This window comes from Bombina bombina, chromosome 6, assembly GCF_027579735.1.
Source record: "Bombina bombina isolate aBomBom1 chromosome 6, aBomBom1.pri, whole genome shotgun sequence".
In the NCBI taxonomy this organism is placed as follows: domain Eukaryota; kingdom Metazoa; phylum Chordata; class Amphibia; order Anura; family Bombinatoridae; genus Bombina; species Bombina bombina.
Genome location: NC_069504.1, coordinates 1,071,402,834 through 1,071,424,415, shown reverse-complemented (window position 1 = coordinate 1,071,424,415; position 21,582 = coordinate 1,071,402,834). Strand labels below are relative to the sequence as shown.

The 21,582-nt window shown below is 38.8% G+C and overlaps 1 protein-coding gene across 2 annotated transcripts in view; it reads left to right on the top strand.

The window, feature by feature from the left end:
* The window catches only part of PRDM4 (PR/SET domain 4), a 102,528-nt gene that overhangs the window by 4,190 nt on the left and 76,756 nt on the right, over nucleotides 1–21,582 (top strand). For both annotated transcript variants that reach the window (XM_053718961.1, XM_053718962.1), the window contains exons 3-6: nucleotides 2,699–2,832; nucleotides 3,034–3,219; nucleotides 9,507–10,277; nucleotides 10,603–10,752. In XM_053718961.1, the coding sequence (XP_053574936.1) occupies nucleotides 2,699–2,832; nucleotides 3,034–3,219; nucleotides 9,507–10,277; nucleotides 10,603–10,752 (1,241 nt within the window). The remainder of the gene's footprint in view (nucleotides 1–2,698; nucleotides 2,833–3,033; nucleotides 3,220–9,506; nucleotides 10,278–10,602; nucleotides 10,753–21,582) is intronic.

The window sequence follows — 21,582 nt, the reverse complement described above, 5'->3', positions numbered from 1 at the left end:
ACCCACACATATTATATACCGTTTTTCTCGCCATTAAATGGACTTTCTAAAGATTCCGTTATTTTCATTATATCTTAGAATTTACTATAAATAGTTTTATAAAATATGAGGAAAAAATGGAAAAAACACACACTTTTTCTAACTTTTTCTAACTTTGACCCCCAAAATCTGTTACACATCTACAACCACCAAAAACACCTATGCTAAATAGTTTCTAAATTTTGTCCTGAGTTTAGAAATACCTAATATTTACATGTTCTTTGCTTTTTTTGCAAGTTATAGGGCAATAAATACAAGTATCACTTTGCTATTTCCAAACCACTTTTTTCAGAATTAGTGCTAGTTACATTGGAACACTAATATCTTTCAGGAATCCTTGAATATCCATTGACATGTATATATTTTTTTTAGAAGACATCCCAAAGTATTGATCTAGGCCCATTTTGGTATATTTCATGCCACCATTTCACCGCCAAATGCAATCAAATATAAAAAAATCGTTCACTTTTTCACAAAATTTTTCACAAACTTTAGGTTTCTCACTGAAATTATTTACAAACAACTTGTACAATTATGGCATAAATGGTTGTAAATGCTTCTCTGGGATTCCCTTTTTTCAGAAATAGCAGACATATGACTTTGGCGTTGCTTTTTGGTAATTAGAAGGCCGCTAAATGCCACTGCGCACCACACGTGTATTATGCCCAGCAGTGAAGGGGTTAATTAGGGAGCATGCAGGGAGCTTCTAGGGTTAATTTTAGCTTTAGTGCAGTGTAGTAGACAACACCAAGTATTGATCTTGGCCCATTTTGGTATATTTCATGCCACCATTTCACCGCCAAATGCGATCAAATAAAAAAAATTGATCCCTTTTTCACAAACTTTTTCACAAACTTTAGGTTGCTCACTGAAATTATTTACAAACAGCTTGTGCAATTATGGCACAAATAGTTGTAAATGCTTCTCTGGGATCCCCTTTGTTCAGAAATAGCAGACATATATGGCTTTGGCGTTGATTTTTGGTAATTAGAAGGCCGCTAAATGCCGCTGCGCATCACACATGTATAATGTCTAGCAGTGAAGTGGTTAATTAGGTAGCTTGTAGGGAGCTTGCAGGGTTAATTTTAGCTTTAGTGTAGAGATCAGCCTCCCACCTGACACATCGCACCCCCTTATCCCTCCCAAACAGCTCCCTTCCCTCCCCCACCCCACAATTGTCCCCGCCATCTTAAGTACTGGCAGAAAGTCTGCCAGTACTAAAATTAAAGGTAACTTTGATTTTTTTTTTGCCATATTTACATATGCTGCTGTGTAGGATCCCCCCCCCAAATAGCTCTCTAACCTTCCCCCTCTGCCTTATTGGGGGCCATGTTGGGTACTGGCAGCCATCAATGGCCGCCTCCCACGTCTGCTTCCACCCACCCACGATACCAGCCATCGATGTCTGGTGCAGAGAGGGCCACAGAGAGGTATTGCAGGATGCCTCGATATCGAGGCATCACTGCAATAACCGGAAAGCGTCAAGAAGCGATCAGGATCGCTTTCCCAGACCGACGACGTACAGGGTATGTCCTCAGCCGTTAAGGGTATTTTTTTTGAGGACGTACCCTGCACGTCGTCGGTCATTAAGGGGTTAAACAACTTTTAATTTTACTTATATCATCAAATTAACTTCATTCTCTTGGTATTCATTGTTAAAGGAGCATATAGTATATACATGCAGCCACCAATCAGCAGCTAGCTCCCATTAGTGCGGTGCTGCTCCTGAACCTACCTAAGCATGCTTTTCGACAAAGGATACCAAGAGAATGAAGCAAATTAGATAATGGTAGAAAATTGTAAAGTTGTTTAAAGTTAATGTAAACTTTCATGAATCAGTGCCCGGTTTTTAAAAATGCTATTAAAAACAGGGGCACTTTCATTCATGAGAGTTTACATTGCAGCGTATTTTAGAAATACTTACCCTTTTCTTCAGTAAAGGTGGATCGCCGATCCCCTGCCCGTAGTTCCTCTGTCCTTACGTCACCAATGACGAAACCAACTTTCTCCATTCATGGCTTCCCCCCCCCAGAGCGTCCATCTTGTGAGGCCACGCCGTGATTGGAGGAAGCCAATTTCGTCATTGCTGTGTAAATACAGCAGGAAGAAACTGGCGGGATTGCTGATCCGGCTTTGGTGAAGAAAAAGTTAAGTATTTCTAAAATACGCTGCAATGTAAACTTTCATGAATCAAAGTGCCCCTGTTTTTAATAGTATTTTTAAAACGGGGCACTCATTCACAAAAATTTACATTTCCTTTAAAATTGCAAGCACTATCTGAATCCATGAAAGTTTAATTTTGACTTTACTATTCCTTTAAAGGGGCAGTAAACCACTTTTATTACATGACACTTCTGCCGTCTTGCTAAATAATAACATATCAGTAAAGTCTAAACATGTTAAAACCATCTTGTTTGCTTCAGCTATTTTTCAGTAGCCTAACTCAACTCGCTACTTGCCTTGCAGCTGACAAGGCTAACCATGGTCAGACTACTGTTAGTATACAGTGCATTGGGAAATATATGTAGTGGGGTTAGCCTTGATACGTCTGCGGTGTACATTTTTATTTCCGAGAATAAGAAAAGCACAATTTTCAGAGCTAAAATACATGAAACGTATTAATGTTAAATGTACAAAAATCCTTTTATGGTTTTAACAGAATGAATGAGCTGAACCTTAGCACTGTTGGAATGGACCAACTGACCTCATCCTCGGTCGCCAACTCTTTATCTGTCTCAGGGAGTCATCTTGGCCTTGCAGGCTCTCCACCACACAACACCCTCGCGGCACCAGGTACAACTTTTACTAATGATTTATACCTGTTGGTCAACAAGAAACCCAGAATGCAAATACCACTGCAGAACACTTACGGTATCCGGTACAATTATTATTGGGGAAACAATTTAATTATGGAATTGGTAACATAGTACAGATAACCTAAATACCACACTGTGGATGTTCAGGCCCAAGCAATAATGATGTATATTTTTGTAGGTTTGCCGGTGGCTATTCCCAATTTGGGCCCTTCTTTGAGCTCCCTTCCTTCGGCCCTGTCAGTCATGCTTCCGATGGGTATAGGAGACCGAGGAGTGATGTGCGGGCTACCTGAGAGGAACTACCCCCTGCCACCTCCACCTTACCCACATCTGGAAAGCAGCTACTTCAGACACATACTACCTGGTACGTTGCATGTTATTAGTTAGACATTTATCTTGTGAAATGTTTTGCCAATGTATAGTGTCCACGGAAAACTGTATCCTTACCTTGGTCTTGCCCCTGTACCTTCATATTTTTATGCTTGCTAATTAAAGCAACAATTACTACTCTGCAATTGTGTTATAGGACGTTGACCTTGAATTCTTTCCATATGTTTTCAATAGCTAATTTGCACAACCCTATATTGTTGCACTTCTCTGGCCTGTGGTGCCACACCACAAGACAGTTTTTTTTTTAATGCCATAGGCTATACAGAGCAGGTATCTCTTGCACACTGATCTAGGCTGTATACAGAGCAGCACGTGTTCACTTTGTTTAGCCTATGGGGTGGGAGGGATGCTCACCTTTTAAAATCTTTAAAAAATGCCTTGCATTGGGGCGCACTGTGAAAATGTTTTGGCAAACTTCAAGGAAAACCTTGTATAGTCTGTGCTAAAACGTTTTAAAGCATTGCAGTAAAAATTTGGCAACTGTCCTTATGTCATGAGGGCTTTACCCAATTGTAAGTACAATATTATTTGTAGTTCTTAGCAAACAAACAATATATATTGCAGTTGCTACTCAATCTGTATAAAATAAAGTCAAGTATTTAAATCGGAGCTACCACCATAACGTGTGTAAAGAAATGCTAAACAATATTAGTTTTATTTTTTAAATAATCAGAATAAAAGATTATTTTATTAATTCAGTTGTGGATGTTTTAGTGCTCATTTAAGTTTCTTCTCATATTGATGATTGTTTTTATTTTATTATTTTAACTGTAGCAGAAGTGAATACAGAAGGGCACTGGTGGGAAAAATAAATAAATTAAGTGCTCTAATAAACTCTTTTATCAGTTCTTTTTAAAGGGACATTCCAGTCAAATTTGAAATGCACATAAATTAAATATCGTTCCAATATTCATATACTGGCGAAAATGCTTTTAGTAAAAGCTATCACTGTTTTAGTGTTAAAGGGACAGTCATACTTTATAAACTGTGCATGCACAAATCTTAATAATTTAAAAAAAGATTTGTAAGAACATATTTAGGTACCAAAGGAAAAAAAATGATATTTTGCATTTTTATATATCGTTAAAGCTCCAAAAATGTTATTGTTTAAAAAGATAGATAATCCCTTTTATTACCCATTCCCCAGTTTTGCATAACCAACACATTTATATTAATACACTTTTTTTTTCTAAGTTTTGAATTTTTATTGAGATAAAATATGCAAATTACAGAGTTAGATTCCAAAGCGTGGACTACAGATGGTCATTCACCTCAGATGGTTCACAATGAAGTCATCATATGTCTAAGTCCAATATTGGCGTAAGTGAATACACAGCAGTCAAGAAAATGAACGGTAAAGAAATATCAGACATATGTATAGATAAAACCTCAATTTTCCAAATATCTGTTTCAGTACATAACACAAAACAACTGCAATTCAAATACAATTTCAAGTGTGGAAGGTATATTGAATAAAGGAGTATTTCTTATGTTGCAGAGGACAATACCCATGACCCTAACAAGTTGGATCTCGAGGGGCTGGGTAGAGCTATGGTTCTAGAATATTTTTATATATAAATATCTTGCATTTTAATCTTTCCGGCTAAATCCGTAGTAAGACACCTTAAAATAGTTTATTCGGTTGTTCATCTGAACATGGGTGGAATTAGTTGGGTTACGGGTAGGCCTCCTGGGGAAAGTGGAGGGGGGGAAAGGAGGCTGTATCGTAGTACTGACTGTATCTGTCCATGGTTCCCAGATAGCACAATAAAATTCATGGGCTCCCCTACTTAGAAATACATACTCTTCCATGGTTTTAATGTATTCGATAAGTTCACATACTTTTTGGAGTGTTGGGGCTGACTGCGGTTTCCAGTGTCTAGCAAGGGATAGTTTAACTGCCATCATGATATAGATACATTTTTTGGGTTTAGGCATTTGCAGGAGGTGTAGGAGACACTGCTCTGGGTGATGTCTAGGGATTATACCTAGGTGAGTGCATAGGGTTGCCAGTTGGCTCCACAATGCCTTTACAGCCGGGCATTCCCACCATATATGGAGGTCTGTACAAATTGCTACGCATTCTCTCCAAAAAGTTGGAGGATGAGCCTTAGAGACCCTATGTAGTCTGACTGGTATCCAATGCCAGCATGTTAACAATTTAAAGTATAGGTTGCATAGGGTAATACAATGCAATACCTTTTTAGCGATATTAATGGCTATGGACCAATGTTTGATATCTAGGTCTTGTCCCAGGTCCTTTTCCCATGCAAGCAGGTTATGTGTCCTTTGTAAATTTGGGCAGTCTAGTAAGCATTGATAGTGTATAGAAAGAGGTCTCCATCCTTGCATCCCGCCTTCCAGAGAGTACTATACTTTTAACCTCTATGATTACCTTGTATCTAAGCCTCTTTTGACAGCCCAAATTTAATGGATTAAATGTTATAAATTATATTTTAATATTATATTAATAGAACAATGTTGGTTGTGCAAAGCTGGGGAATGGGTAGTAAGGGCGTTATCTATCTTTATAAATAATAACAATGTTGGTGTTAACTGTCCATTTAAAGGGATAGTAAAGTAAAAATAATAATAATAATACAATGGAACAAAAATACTATGGGCTCCATTACATATGTGGTGCCGTCCGCAAAAGCCTGCACCACCGGTTTTTACGTGATTTTGGTATTACATATACGGCGTAGCTTACAAGTTCTGCGCAGATATTTCACCCGTCGGCCGTATTTTTTTCTCCCATAGATTAACATAGAACAGCCGCGCAATTTGGTATCCAATATACAGCGTAAGCACTGACGCATGCAGAATTCAGAAAATCTACTCCATTCTCATCTCGCCACACATTGCAGGAGCAGCAACCATTGCACTGAATAAAAAAACAGGTTTAAATGTTATAAAGAATATTAATAGAACAATGTTGGTTATGCAAAGCTGGGGAATGGGTAGTAAAGTCGTTATCTAACTTTTTAAACAATAACAATTTTAGTGTTGACTGTCCCTTTAACATTTTTTGCTGCATGTGAAGCATAGCTAGATATTAATACATAAAAATCAGTGCGCCAAAAACCTAAAAAAAAATATATATATAAACATATAGTGCATAAAAATAGTAAAACACCTATAGGTAAATAGATAAATAATGCATATATGGTATAGTCAAAAACCCAACCAAACCACACCACTGTAGGAAAGTGATGGGAATGAAAGAATGGACAGTTCAACTAGTCCAAAATCCAAATCCTGAATCTGGAACGGATGGCAGGCTGCTTCTTCGAATTTCTTGTTGGTGTCCCAAGATGTTAAACTCTGCAGAAGTGAATAATAAAAAAAGAAGGCGCCACCATAGTGCACAATCAGATGTATAGAACACGCCAATAAAACAAGTAAGACCGTACTTACAAGATGTATGACACTTGAGAAGTGTCACAACTGACACAGGCTCACACACAGCCCAGGCAAGCAAGGAGCAGGTTGCAAGACAATACAGGAGGAAGACAATACACACATTGGGAGAAAAGGCTTCTGCACAGGCACTGATTGCTTTTACATTTTGGGTTTTTACTATAAATCAGAGGATTCTCATCTATAAAGAGGACGAGCCGGCTCTGTGAAACGGTTGCTGGATACAGGTTTCCTTTGTCATTGCCGCTCTCACATCCAAGAGGATTTCAGAGACTAACCAGTGGGAGTTAGCTGGACGACTCTATAACAGTCCAGAAGGCGGTTGTGACACTTCTCAAGTGTCATACATCTTGTAAGTACGGTCTTGTTTTATTGGCGTGTTCTATACATCTGATTGTGCACTATGGTGGCGCCTTCTTTTTTTATTATTCACTTCTGCATAGCTAGATATTCTCAGTGCACCAGAATTTTAAATACAGCAGCTGCTCAGAGCACCAGTGAGGTTTGTATCATTTCAGCAATAATGCAAATTGAGTCTTTACCAGATCATACAAGCAAGTTAGGCTCTCTTTGCAAGTGCTGCGTTTAAAATGCTGCTGCATAGAGCATACTTAAATATACTCTTGAAACAGCTATAGCTTTTACTAAAAGCATTTTTGCTAATACATGTCTATTGCAAAAATGCTTCTTTTTCAAATCTGTAATGCACCTGTATGTATTCCAATTTTGTCTGGAATGTCCATTCCACATTTTTTTTTATTTCATAATTCAGATAGAACGTGCAATTTTAAATAACTTTCCAATTTATTTCTATTATCCAATTTGTTTAGTTCTCTTTGTATCCTTTGTTGAGGTTGGCACAGAAACTGCTTATTGCTGACTTTGCATATGTCTTGTGCCATTTGTGCTCAGATGGTGTTGAGGTGCCTGAGATGCACAAGTAGGGTTTTGCCAATTTCATCCAAGGTGGGATATTTATCATTGTTAGCTCTCCACCAATGCAAAGTGATTTCCACCTTTGCAATGTACCTCTCAATAAAGTAAGCCTGGACTGCAATGATAAATAACCAGCTATAAAATTGGCGAAAAATATCTAATCCGCTCTTAAAATAACAAATACTGTATATACTTACAGATGTTGAATCTGGTACATATCACAATTTATAAAAAATAAATAAAAATGTTAAACACTAAAGACTATATATCAATAACAGGACAAAGCCTATTTATCTATACAGTGCATATAATCTGCAATAGCATGCAATCAGCTAATAATTGTGCAAACAGATAATAGTGCACATCAATTCAAATAATAACTCCCGTCAATCTAGGACTAGGTGTAAATAACAAGCTCGACACTATATCATGCAAAGCATAGTCCCAAATCGCCTTATTTTAATATAAACAATCCAAATGAGGACTCCTATTATTTCTGGATTGCACATATGCTGCAAAAGTCCTGAAAATTGAAAAGTAAACGTCTGTAGACGTCCTTTAGGCTAAGGACATAACCATAAAACACAATACCATGTGCAGGAGCTCATCTGAGTGAAGCAGCGGGTGCCGTGTGCAAACCAACTAATCACAGACCAACTAATCAATAATCAGATTAGTTGACAACTATTTTCATAAACGATTATTATCGATGTAACCACCAATCCGCAAGCGCTATCCAGGGTGCTGAACCAAAAATGGGCAGACTCCTAAACTTCATTCCTGCTTTTTCAAATAAAGATACCAAGAGAGCAAAGAAAAATTGATAATAGGAGTAAATTAGAAAGTTGCTTAAACTGCATGCTCTATCTCTGAATCATGAAAGAAAAAAATTGTGTTAATATCCCTTTAATTGATTGTCTTGTATTTTATTGCAAACTATTCACCCCTTTTTTTTTTTTTTTAGCTCGCTTCCTAAGACATTGCTTTTTAGTGATGGAATCTTTATTGTAGCAGAAATATATTATTATAGGTTATGATGTTCAAACAAAAACACATTGTGTTTTTTGTGATTCATATAGAGCATGTAATATAGATTCTCTTCCATTTTAATATGTAAATTTTGTTTTCTTGGTATCCTTTGTTGAAAATCATACGCAGCAGCATTGCATTTTGCAAGAGATAAATGAAAGTTATGTGTAAGCAACAGTGCAATAATAGACATATTAGAGCATGTTTTGCATTTATGTTCCTTTAATCTGTTTCATATTCTCATAATAATTCTTAGTAACTGAAAAAAGACAATTAAAGGGCCATAATACCCAAATGTTGAAACACTTGAAAGTGATGCAGCATAGCTGTAAAAAGCTGACTAGAAAATATCTCCTGAACATCTCTATGTAAAAAAGAAAGATATTTTACCTCAAAAGTTCCTCAGTAGCCACATCCCATTGTAAAGGACTTCTAAGCAGCAAATCAGTATGTCTGTCCCGGGACAGCTAAGGGGTTGAGCCTCGTGCACTCTCATGTTATTTCCCTATTCAGTTTAAGGGAGTTTACTATGAAATCTCATGAGAGTTGAGTCAAATCTCATGAGAACACAGTAAAAGAGTTCATGACCTCAGCACTGTTGATGCTGATTGGCTGCAGTTCATTTCTTCATTTTTTTTTTACCTGCAGCTGGGCAGCAGCTGAGTATAAACTTTTTAGACAGAACTTACTCTGCTGAGCTGAGGAGATTGTGAGGTAAAATATCTTCCTTTTTTACATAGAGATGCTCAGGTGATATTTTCCTGTCAGCTTTTTACAGTTATAATGCATCAGTTTCATATTTATATCCATTTTCAGCCTTTTCACATATTCTCCCACCATTTTAAAGATGTTTCTTTCCTATTTTTTACTCTGCAGGAATCCTCTCCTATTTAGCAGACAGACCACCTCCCCAATATATACACCCCAGCTCGCTGAACGTGGATGGTAATGGTGGCTTATCTGTTTCAAACAACCCTCCTTCTCTGGACCCCTACCAGCCTGGAGGTACTGTTGACCTGGAAACAAGCATAGTATCCCTAGATTCTCGTTCTGTTGGCGGGCACACTGGCCAGAGCCTTCACCCCAGCGATGCTCATGATGTGCAGCTTGATACTGGAATCGGTATGGATAATGTGTCCAGAGTGAATAGTCCTATACCATCTGACCGTATGACAGAAGAGCTGACGATGGAAGGGGTCACAAGGGAGCATGCACAAATCTCTAGTGTACAGCGCACACATGAGTCGCTCACTGTAGATGGCAACCTACCTCCAGATGCTGTGGGGCATGCCAGTGTCCTGCCAATACATAGTGGCTCACTGGACCTTCCAGTGGTTTTGGACACAGATCATCACATGGCTGCTCGCTCCAGCATATCAGAAAGTAGCCTCAGTGACGCTATCCACACGGTGGGCATGAGCAGTAACCCAGTTAGTGTGGCATTATCTACCTCTCATCAACTGTCTTCATTAACATCTGTGTCTTTGCACGGGACTGGAATTAGCCTTGAGCCAGTGACTGTGTCTTCCATTACCCAGGAGGTCCCCATGGGAGGTGGACATGTGGACACTGGGAGTCTCACCTTTGTCCCGTCTTCCCTTCAGATAGATGCCAACAAGGAAAATATGGCAACTATGTTTACTATTTGTGAGTCTTGGTTATGTATATTGCAATCATGTTTAATTTCTGATTTAGTCAAATCTGGATAATTTTATATGAAGAGATAGACGTGATCAAATTAAAGAAAAATTATCTTTGAAAATTAGACAGATTGAGTTCCTTAATATATACTGTATATATATTTTTTTGTGTTTTTTTAGAGCTGCATAGAACTTAACTGTCTTTGATACATTTTTACATCCTTTTGTATTGTATAAATTTGTTTCTAAATGTGATTCTAAATCATGCCAATATGCTTGTAAGTCACCATGTGTAGTAGTAAGTGTGTGAAATCTTGTTTTCTTTTCCACAGGGTGCACACTGTGTGATAGAGGGTATCCCTCTGACTGTCCCGAGCACGGTCCTGTCACGTTTATACCCGACAGTCCCATTGAGAGTAGGGCGAGACTGTCTCTTCCCAAGCAACTGACCCTGCGACAGTCTGTGACAGGTGCTGATGTGGGTGAGTAAAACCAACAGTATTCATGTGCATTTATTTTTTTTATTTTTCCAGAATCAAACTTTTTTATAACTTTCTGTGAGTATGTTGTTAATAGCTGTCACATGACACAAGGGACAGGGGTTGAAAGAAATTTTGTAGGAAAAAAAAAACTACTGCTCATTTGAAATATAGAGTAAGTGTTAATACATTGTCTTTTTATCATGCATTTGTTAATTATGCAATTCTACTGTGTTTAAAGGGCCATTATAGTAAAAAAAAAAAAAATGAATTGCTTTGGAGAATTACATGGCCTGCGAGCTAATCAGGAGCAGCATAAGCATGTAGTGACCAATCACTGGCCATGTCCTGATCAACCCTTTCCGGGGACATTTGTCTAATAATAAAATGGTCTATGGAATTACAGCATTTTATTATTGTGTGGCCCTCACAAATTTTGATTGATTCCTGTGCAGGATCCACTTTGCTTTTACTTCATAAAAAGTAGACAATGTTTTTTTTTTCTTTCAAAGCTTCATAGGCATAGTAAGATGTAAGATCAAAAGACCTGCTTAAGTTTGTTCTGCGTTCTATTTAATCTACAAACATAGCACAGAATATTTGAATTTCTCCAACATTGGTGTGTCCGGTCCACGGCGCCATCCTTACTTGTGGGATATTCTCTTCCCCAACAGGAAATGGCAAAGAGTCCCAGCAAAGCTGGTCACATGATCCCTCCTAGGCTCCGCCCACCCCAGTCATTCTCTTTGCCGTTGCACAGGCAACATCTCCACGGAGATGGTTAAGAGTTTTTTTGGTGTTTAAATGTTTAAATGTAGTTTTTTATTCTTCTATCAAGTGTTTGTTATTTTAAAATAGTGCTGGTATGTACTATTTACTCTGAAACAGAAAAGGATGAAGATTTCTGTTTGTAAGAGGAAGATGATTTTAGCAGACAGTAACTAAAATCGATTGCTGTTTCCACATAGGACTGTTGAGATGAAGTAACTTCAGTTGGGGGAAACAGTTAGCAGTCTTTTCTGCTTAAGGTATGACTAGCCATATTTCTAACAAGACCATGTAATGCTGGAAGGCTGTCATTTCCCCTCATGGGGACCGGTAAGCCATTTTCTTAGTTAAACATAAAAGAATAAAGGGCTTCAAAAAGGGCTTAAAAACTGGTAGACATTTTTCTGGGCTAAAACAATTGCTTTACTAGGCATATTATGCAGATTCTAACTAATTATTGGTATTATAATCTTGGGGAACGTTTAGAAAAACGGCAGGCACTGTGTTGGACACCTTTTTCAGATGGGGGCCTTTCTAGTTATAGACAGAGCCTCATTCTGGGACTGTATAGGGGTTAAATGTAAAAACGGCTCCGGTTCCGTTAATTTAAGGGTTAAATTTGGTGTGCAATACTTTTAATGCTTTAAGACACTGTGGTGCAATTTTGGTGAATTTTGAACAATTCCTTCATACTTTTTCACATATTCAGTAATAAAGTGTTTTCAGTTTGAATTTTAAAGTGACAGTAACGGTTTTATTTTAAAACGTTTTTTGTGCTTTGTTGACAAGTTTAAGCCTGTTTAACATGTCTGTACCATCAGATAAGCTATGTTCTATATGTATGAAAGCCAATGTGTCTCCCCATTTAAATTTATGTGATAATTGTGCCATAGTGTCCAAACAAAGTAAGGACAGTAATGCAACAGATAATGATATTGCCCAAGATGATTCCTCAAATGAGGGGAGTAAACATGATACTACATCATCCCCTACTGTGTCTACACCAGTTATGCCCACACAGGAGGCCCCTAGTAAATCTAGTGCGCCAATACTTATTACCATGCAACAATTAACGGCTGTAATGGATAACTCCATAACAAATCTTTTATCCAAAATGCCTACTTATCAGAGAAAGCGCAATTGCTCTGTTTTAAACACTGAAGAGCAAGAGGACGCTGATGATAACTGTTCTGACATACCCTCACACCAATCTCAAGGGGCCATGAGGGAGGTTTTGTCTGATGGAGAAATTTCAGATTCAGGAAAAATTTCTCATCAAGCTGAACCTGATGTTGTGACATTTAAATTTAAATTAGAACATCTCCGCGCACTGCTTAAGGAGGTGTTATCTACTCTGGATGATTGTGACAATTTGGTCATTCCAGAGAAATTATGTAAGATGGACAAGTTCCTAGAGGTTCCGGTGCCCCCCGACGCTTTTCCTATACCCAAGCGGGTGGCGGACATAGTAAATAAAGAGTGGGAAAGGCCCGGCATACCATTTGTTCCCCCCCCCTATATTTAAGAAATTATTTCCTATAGTCGACCCCAGAAAGGACTTATGGCAGACAGTCCCCAAGGTCGAGGGGGCGGTTTCTACTCTAAACAAACGCACTACTATTCCTATCGAAGATAGTTGTGCTTTCAAAGATCCTATGGATAAGAAATTAGAGGGTTTGCTTAAAAAGATTTTTGTACAGCAAGGTTACCTTCTACAACCAATTTCATGCATTGTTCCTGTCACTACGGCAGCGTGTTTCTGGTTCGAGGAACTAGAAAAATCGCTCAGTAAAGAATCTTCGTATGAGGAGGTTATGGACAGAGTTCAAGCACTTAAATTGGCTAACTCTTTTGTTTTAGATGCCGCTTTGCAATTAGCTAGATTAGCGGCAAAAAATTCAGGGTTTGCTGTCGTGGCGCGCAGAGTGCTTTGGCTAAAGTCTTGGTCAGCGGATGTGTCTTCCAAGACAAAATTGCTTAACATTCTTTTCAAAGGTAAAACATTATTTGGACCTGATTTGAAAGAGATTATTTCAGACATCACTGGGGGAAAGGGCCACGCCCTCCCACAGGATAGGTCTTTTAAGGCTAATAATAAGCCTAATTTTCGTCCCTTTCGCAGAAACGGACCAGTCTCTAATTCTGTATCCTCTAAGCAAGAGGGTAATACTTCACAACCCAAACCAGCCTGGAAACCAATGCAAGGCTGGAACAAGGGTAAGCAGGCCAAGAAGCCTACCACTGCTACCAAAACAGCATGAAGGGATAGCCCCCGATCCGGGACCGGATCTAGTGGGGGGCAGACTTTCTCTCTTTGCTCAGGCTTGGGCAAGAGATGTTCAGGATCCTTGGGCGCTAGAAATAGTTTCTCAAGGTTATCTCCTGGAATTCAAGGAACTACCCCCAAGGGGAAGGTTCCACAGGTCTCAATTATCTTCAAACCAAATAAAGAGACAGGCATTCTTACATTGTGTAGAAGACCTGTTAAAGATGGGAGTGATACATCCAGTTCCAATAAGAGAACAAGGAATGGGATTTTATTCCAATCTGTTCATAGTTCCCAAAAAAGAGGGAACATTCAGACCAATTTTGGATCTAAAGATCCTAAACAAATTTCTCAGGGTACCATCGTTCAAAATGGAAACTATTCGAACGATCCTACCTACTATCCAGGAAAATCAATTTATGACTACCGTGGATTTAAAGGATGCGTACCTACATATTCCTATCCACAAGGAACATCATCAGTTCCTAAGGTTCGCTTTTCTGGACAAGCATTACCAGTTTATGGCACTTCCATTTGGATTAGCCACTGCTCCAAGGATTTTCACAAAGGTACTAGGGTCCCTTCTAGCGGTTCTAAGACCAAGGGGCATTGCAGTAGTACCTTACTTGGACGACATCCTGATTCAAGCGTCGTCCCTGTCAAAAGCAAAGGCTCATACGGACATCGTCCTAGCCTTTCTCAGATCTCACGGATGGAAGGTGAACAAAGAAAAAAGTTCTCTGTCCCCGTCAACAAGAGTTCCCTTCTTGGGAACAATAATAGATTCCTTAGAAATGAGGATTTTTCTGACAGAGGTCAGAAAATCAAAACTTCTAAGCTCTTGTCAAGTACTTCATTCTGTTCCTCGTCCTTCCATAGCGCAGTGCATGGAAGTAATAGGATTGATGGTTGCAACAATGGACATAGTTCCTTTTGCACGAATTCATCTAAGACCATTACAACTGTGCATGCTCAGACAGTGGAATGGGGATTATACAGACTTGTCTCCGACGATTCAAGTAGATCAAAAGACCAGAGATTCACTCCGTTGGTGGCTGACCCTGGACAATCTGTCACAGGGAATGAGCTTCCGCAGACCAGAGTGGGTCATTGTCACGACCGACGCCAGCCTAGTGGGCTGGGGCGCGGTCTGGGAATCCCTGAAAGCTCAGGGTCTATGGTCTCGGGAAGAGTCTCTTCTCCCGATAAACATTCTGGAACTGAGAGCGATATTCAATGCTCTCAGAGCTTGGCCTCAACTAGCAAAGGCCAAATTCATAAGGTTTCAGTCAGACAACATGACGACCGTTGCATATATCAATCATCAGGGGGGAACAAGGACTTCCCTGGCGATGAAAGAAGTGACCAAGATAATTCAATGGGCGGAGGATCACTCCTGCCACTTGTCTGCGATCCACATCCCAGGAGTGGAAAATTGGGAAGCGGATTTTCTGAGTCGTCAGACATTCCATCCGGGGGAGTGGGAACTCCATCCGGAAATCTTTGCCCAAATAACTCAATTATGGGGCATTCCAGACATGGATCTGATGGCGTCTCGTCAGAACTTCAAGGTTCCTTGCTACGGGTTCAGATCCAGGGATCCCAAGGCGACCCTAGTAGATGCACTAGTAGCACCTTGGACCTTCAACCTAGCTTATGTATTCCCACCGTTTCCTCTCATCCCCAGGCTGGTAGCCAGGATCAATCAGGAGAGGGCCTCGGTGATCTTGATAGCTCCTGCGTGGCCACGCAGGACTTGGTATGCAGACCTGGTGAATATGTCATCGGCTCCACCATGGAAGCTACCTTTGAGACAGGACCTTCTTGTTCAGGGTCCATTCGAACATCCGAATCTGGTTTCCCTCCAACTGACGGCTTGGAGATTGAACGCTTGATTTTATCAAAGCGTGGGTTTTCAGATTCTGTAATAGATACTCTGATTCAGGCTAGAAAGCCTGTAACTAGAAAAATTTACCATAAAATATGGAAAAAATATATCTGTTGGTGTGAATCTAAAGGATTCCCATGGAACAAGATAAAAAATCCTAAGATTCTATCCTTTCTACAAGAAGGTTTGGAGAAAGGATTATCTGCAAGTTCTCTGAAGGGACAGATCTCTGCTTTATCTGTTTTACTTCACAAAAGACTTGCAGCTGTGCCAGATGTTCAAGCATTTGTTCAGGCTCTGGTTAGGATCAAGCCTGTTTACAGACCTTTGACTCCTCCCTGGAGTCTAAATCTAGTTCTTTCAGTTCTTCAAGGGATTCCGTTTGAACCCTTACATTCCGTAGATATTAAGTTATTATCTTGGAAAGTTTTGTTTTTGGTTGCAATTTCTTCTGCTAGAAGAGTTTCAGAGTTATCTGCTCTGCAGTGTTCTCCGCCCTATCTGGTGTTCCATGCAGATAAGGTGGTTTTGCGTACTAAGCCTGGTTTTCTTCCGAAAGTTGTTTCCAACAAAAATATTAACCAGGAGATAGTTGTACCTTCTTTGTGTCCGAATCCAGTTTCAAAGAAGGAACGTTTGTTACACAATTTGGACGTAGTCCGTGCTCTAAAATTCTATTTAGAGGCTACTAAAGATTTCAGACAAACATCTTCCTTGTTTGTTGTTTATTCTGGTAAAAGGAGAGGTCAAAAAGCGACTTCTACCTCTCTTTCCTTTTGGCTTAAAAGCATTATCCGATTGGCTTATGAGACTGCCGGACGGCAGCCTCCTGAAAGAATCACAGCTCACTCCACTAGGGCTGTGGCTTCCACATGGGCCTTCAAGAACGAGGCTTCTGTTGACCAGATATGTAAGGCAGCGACTTGGTCTTCACTGCACACTTTTGCCAAATTTTACAAATTTGATACTTTTGCTTCTTCGGAGGCTATTTTTGGGAGAAAGGTTTTGCAAGCCGTGGTGCCTTCCATTTAGGTGACCTGATTTGCTCCCTCCCTTCATCCGTGTCCTAAAGCTTTGGTATTGGTTCCCACAAGTAAGGATGACGCCGTGGACCGGACACACCAATGTTGGAGAAAACAGAATTTATGCTTACCTGATAAATTACTTTCTCCAACGGTGTGTCCGGTCCACGGCCCGCCCTGGTTTTTTAATCAGGTCTGATGAATTATTTTCTCTAACTACAGTCACCACGGTATCATATGGTTTCTCCTATATATATTTCCTCCTGTCCGTCGGTCGAATGACTGGGGTGGGCGGAGCCTAGGAGGGATCATGTGACCAGCTTTGCTGGGACTCTTTGCCATTTCCTGTTGGGGAAGAGAATATCCCACAAGTAAGGATGACGCCGTGGACCGGACACACCGTTGGAGAAAGTAATTTATCAGGTAAGCATAAATTCTGTTTTTGTTATGAAGTGAGAGGTTGTATTTAAACACATTGTCGCTATTGTGTATTAATGCTGCACTTTGCAATACTGTTAAAGGGATTCTGAACCCAAATTTTTTATTTCATGATTCAGATAGAGCAGGCAATTTTAAGCAACTTTGTCATTTTTCTCCTATTATAAATTTTTCTTCGTTCTCTTGCTATCTTTATTTGAAAAAGCAGGAATGCAAGCTTATGAGCCGGCCCATCTTTGGTTCAGAACCTGTGTAGCGTTTGCTGATTGGTGGCTAAATGCAGCCACCAATCAGCAAGCACTATCCAGGGTTCTGAACCAAAAATGGGCACTTTCCCATTCCCCTGCATATGAAGATTACACAAACAAGAGAATCAGGAGTCTGTAGACTTCAGTCTACGTCTTATACTTTGGGGCTTGGTTAGGAGTCTGAAAATCAGCACAATGTTATTAAAAAATAAGCAAAACTATACATTGTTACAAAATCACTCCCAGATGGGCTATATAAATGGGTCATCTACAAAACATTTATGCAAAGAAAAATCTAAAGTACACTCCTTTATTACCCTTTCCCCATCTTTACTCAACCAACATTGTTATATTAATATACTTTATAATTTCTAAACCTCTGTCTGTTTCTTAGCCCCTGCAGGCCGCTTCTTATCTCAGTGATATTATTCGCTTTTAACAGCCAGACTCTGCTAGTTCATGTGTACCATATAGACAACATTGTGCTTACCCCGTGGAGTTAATGCAGGAACCAGCATTAATTGGCTAAAATGCAAGTTTGTAAAAAGCACTGACACAAGGGGAAGTCTGCAAAGTCTTAGATACAAGGTAATTACAGCGGTAAAAAGTATATTAATATAACCTTGTTTGTTATGGAAAACTGGGGAATGGGTAATAAAGGGATTATCTTTTTTTAAAATAAATAACAAATTTCAAGTAGACTGTCCCTTTTTTTGAAGGCTTTATTTTCATCTTCAGTAAAAATTACAATCATGATAGAAACAGAGACAAATAAGAAAACATTACTTATGCAAAATGTATGATACCTCTATGTCTCTTAACAACTGTAAATTAGATGACTTCTTCATAGATGTCTAAAGAGAGGAAATGAAGGAGAAGACGGAAAGAGGGAAAGGAAAAGAACATACTGTGACTTTGTTACTAGTCAAAGTTAAACAGTTGATAAAAAAACCAAAAAAAAAACCAAGATCTATTGCAAAGCACCATACCCTGAGGCACGAAACCCCAACAAAGGCGTCAATTCATTCAGACTGTCCCTTTTTAAATACTGTAAATACATTATCAGTGTTAGAAATGTAATAAATTGTTACCATTTAGGTTTTCATCAAACGTGAAGCTTAAATTTAAAGGGACAGTAAACACCAGAATTTTTGTTGTTTAAAAAGGTAGATAATCCCTTTATTACCCATTCCCCAATTTTGCATAACCAACACAGTTATAATAATATACTTTTTACCTCTGTGATTACCTTGTATCTATGCCTCTGCAAACTGCCCCCTTATTTCAGTTCTGTTGACAGACATGTATTTTTAGCCAATCAGTGCTTGCTCTTAGGAGCTTCACGTTCCGGAGCTCAATGTTATCTATATGAAACACATGAACTAACGCCCTCTAGTGGTGAAAAACTGTCAAAATGCTTTCCGATTAGAGGCAGTCTTCAAGGTCTAAGAAATTAGCACATGAACCTCCTAGATTTAGCTTTCAACTAAGAATACCAAGAGAACAAAGCAAAATTGGTAATAAAAGTAAATTGGAAAGTTGTTTAAAATTACATACCCTAATTAAATTGTGAAAGATTTTTTTTGACTTTACTGTCCCTTTAAGCTTGACAAATCATAGGAGCCAGGAAGTCACAGCACATAAAATATTACTTTTGACTTCTAACCTTTTGAATTATAACAAATATAACCTATGTTTGAGATCAATAGCGATGTGTTTCTCATGCAGGTAGAAGTATTTTTTAACAATAAACCCACATTTTTGTTTTGGAGATGGAACGACGCTTTGCACACAACCAATGGCAGTTACCAATTGGGCTGGCTCTTAGATTTTGAACAAACATGTTGACCCCTGCATTAGAGGGAGAAAAAAAGAACATGCTTGTATCAAAATTAACAACTCTGTGGTATGTTTGTGATTTCCTCACTTTATTTGTAGTAAAAATATTGGTGATTTCTTTCATGTAATTGGCAAGAGTCCATGAGCTAGTGACGTATGGGATATACAATCCTACCAGGAGGGGCACATTTTCCAAACCTCAAATGCCTATAAATACACCCCTCACCACACCCACAAATTCAGTTTTACAAACTTTGCCTCCTATGGAGGTGGTGAAGTAAGTTTGTGCTTTATTTTCTTCTGTGATATGCGCTTCTCAGCATTTAGAAGCCTGATTCTTCTCAGAGTACAGTGAATGTCAGAGGGATGTGAAGGGAGTATCACCTATTGATTCTATGGTTTTCCTCACGGGAAATCTTTTCAAAGGTTCTCTGTTATCGGTCGTAGAGATTCATCTCCTACCTCCCTTTTCAGATCGACAATAATACTCTCATATTCCATTACCTCTACTGTTACTTTTTCAGTACTGGTTTGGCTATCTGCTATATGTGGATGGGTGTCTTTCGGTAAGTATGTTTTTCTTTACTTAAGACACTCTCAGCTATGGTTTGGTACTTTATGTATTAATATAAAGTTTTAAATATATGTATTGTACCTATATATGCCATGAGTCAGGTTTATGTATATTTCCTTTTGCAGACCATCGGTTTCAAAATTGGGAAACATATTTAGGAAGTTATTTTTTCTTACCTGGGGTATAGACTGTCTTCAAATTGACTGCTTCTTCATTAATTTTCACTGGCAAAATTAGGCTTGCGAGGTCACAAAATGCTGATGTTTATTGCGTCATTTTTTTGGCGAGAAGGTACGTTCGGTGATGCAAATTCGTAATTTCCGGCATCTTAGTTGACGCAGGATTTCTTTGCAAGGTTGCATCTGCCATGACGCGAGTTGCGTCATTTCCAAATGTTGTTAGCGCCAAAAAAAATTCGTTTTGCATTGTGCGTCATACTTGGCGCCAAATTTATTTATTTAAACCCCACTTCCTATATGCCTCTTGCCTTTTTCTATGCTCAGAGGGCTATGCTGTTTGCATTTTTTTCCTATTCCTGAAACTGCCATATAAAGAAATTGATAATTTTGCTTTATATGTTGTTTTTTTCTCTAACATTTGCAAGCTCCCTCAATCTGATCCTGTCTCAGAAACCACTGTTGGATCCCTGCTGCCTGATAACAGTTCTACCAAAGCTAAGTGTATCTGTTGTAAATTAGGTGGAGATTATATCTCCAGCTGTAGTATGTAATAGTTGTCATGATGTTTTTACATGCAGAGAATGTATGCATCAGTACCAGCACAATGCCTGTTGTTCCTTCAACAGCTAATGTACATGATATCCCTGTGAATATAAAAGATTTTATTGCTGATGCGATTTAGAAGGCTTTGTCTGCTATTCCGCCTTTTAATAAACGTAAAAGGTCTTTTAAAACTTCTCATAAAGTTGATGAAATTTCAAATGACCGACAACATACTGAATTATCCTCCTCTGATGAGGATCTAGCTGATTCAGAAGATCCTACCTCAGATATTGACACTAACAAATCTACGTATCTCTTTAAGATGGAGTATATTTGTTCCTTGTTAAGAGGTGTTGATTACTTTGGATATTGAGGAAACTAGTCCTCTTGATACTAAAACTATTAAAGGATTACTTTCTGTTATAATTTTTAAGCTAAACAACTAACATATTAAAGTTAATAAACATTAATTAAAACCTACTGACCTATATTTTCTCCAAAACGAAGTTTCATAACGTTCTAAAAGTTATATCTTTTATTCGCCGATGATGTCACGTTATCCTGCCCACTATTTTCAGCACTGCGTGTTCAAAATACTTAAACCAATAACTTTGTGTTTAAAGCGTCATTTTGAAACCTAGGTATTGTAAACGGATTGGTACAGAGCAAAGGATACCCACAGAGTGGGTTTGGAAAACAATTACATTTGCAGACAAGATTTCTGATATACGGTAGAGATATGTTAATGAAATGCTATTGATAAAAAGCGTATTTGGGGTAGTTGGTAACAGGCATAGAAAATATTTACTTACAGTGGCCCTTTAAACGTTTAAATTCTGTTTATAAACCTCCTGTGGTTACTCCAGAGGTTTTTCCAGTTCCTGATGCTATTTCTGATATGATTTCAAAGGAATGGAATAGGCCTGGTACTAATTTAATCCTTCTTCTAGGTTTACAAAGTTGTATCCTTTGCCAGCAATTAGATTGGATTTTTGGGAAAAAATCCCCAAAGTTGATGGGGCTATTTTTACTCTTGCTAAACGTACTACTATCCCTATGGAAGATAGT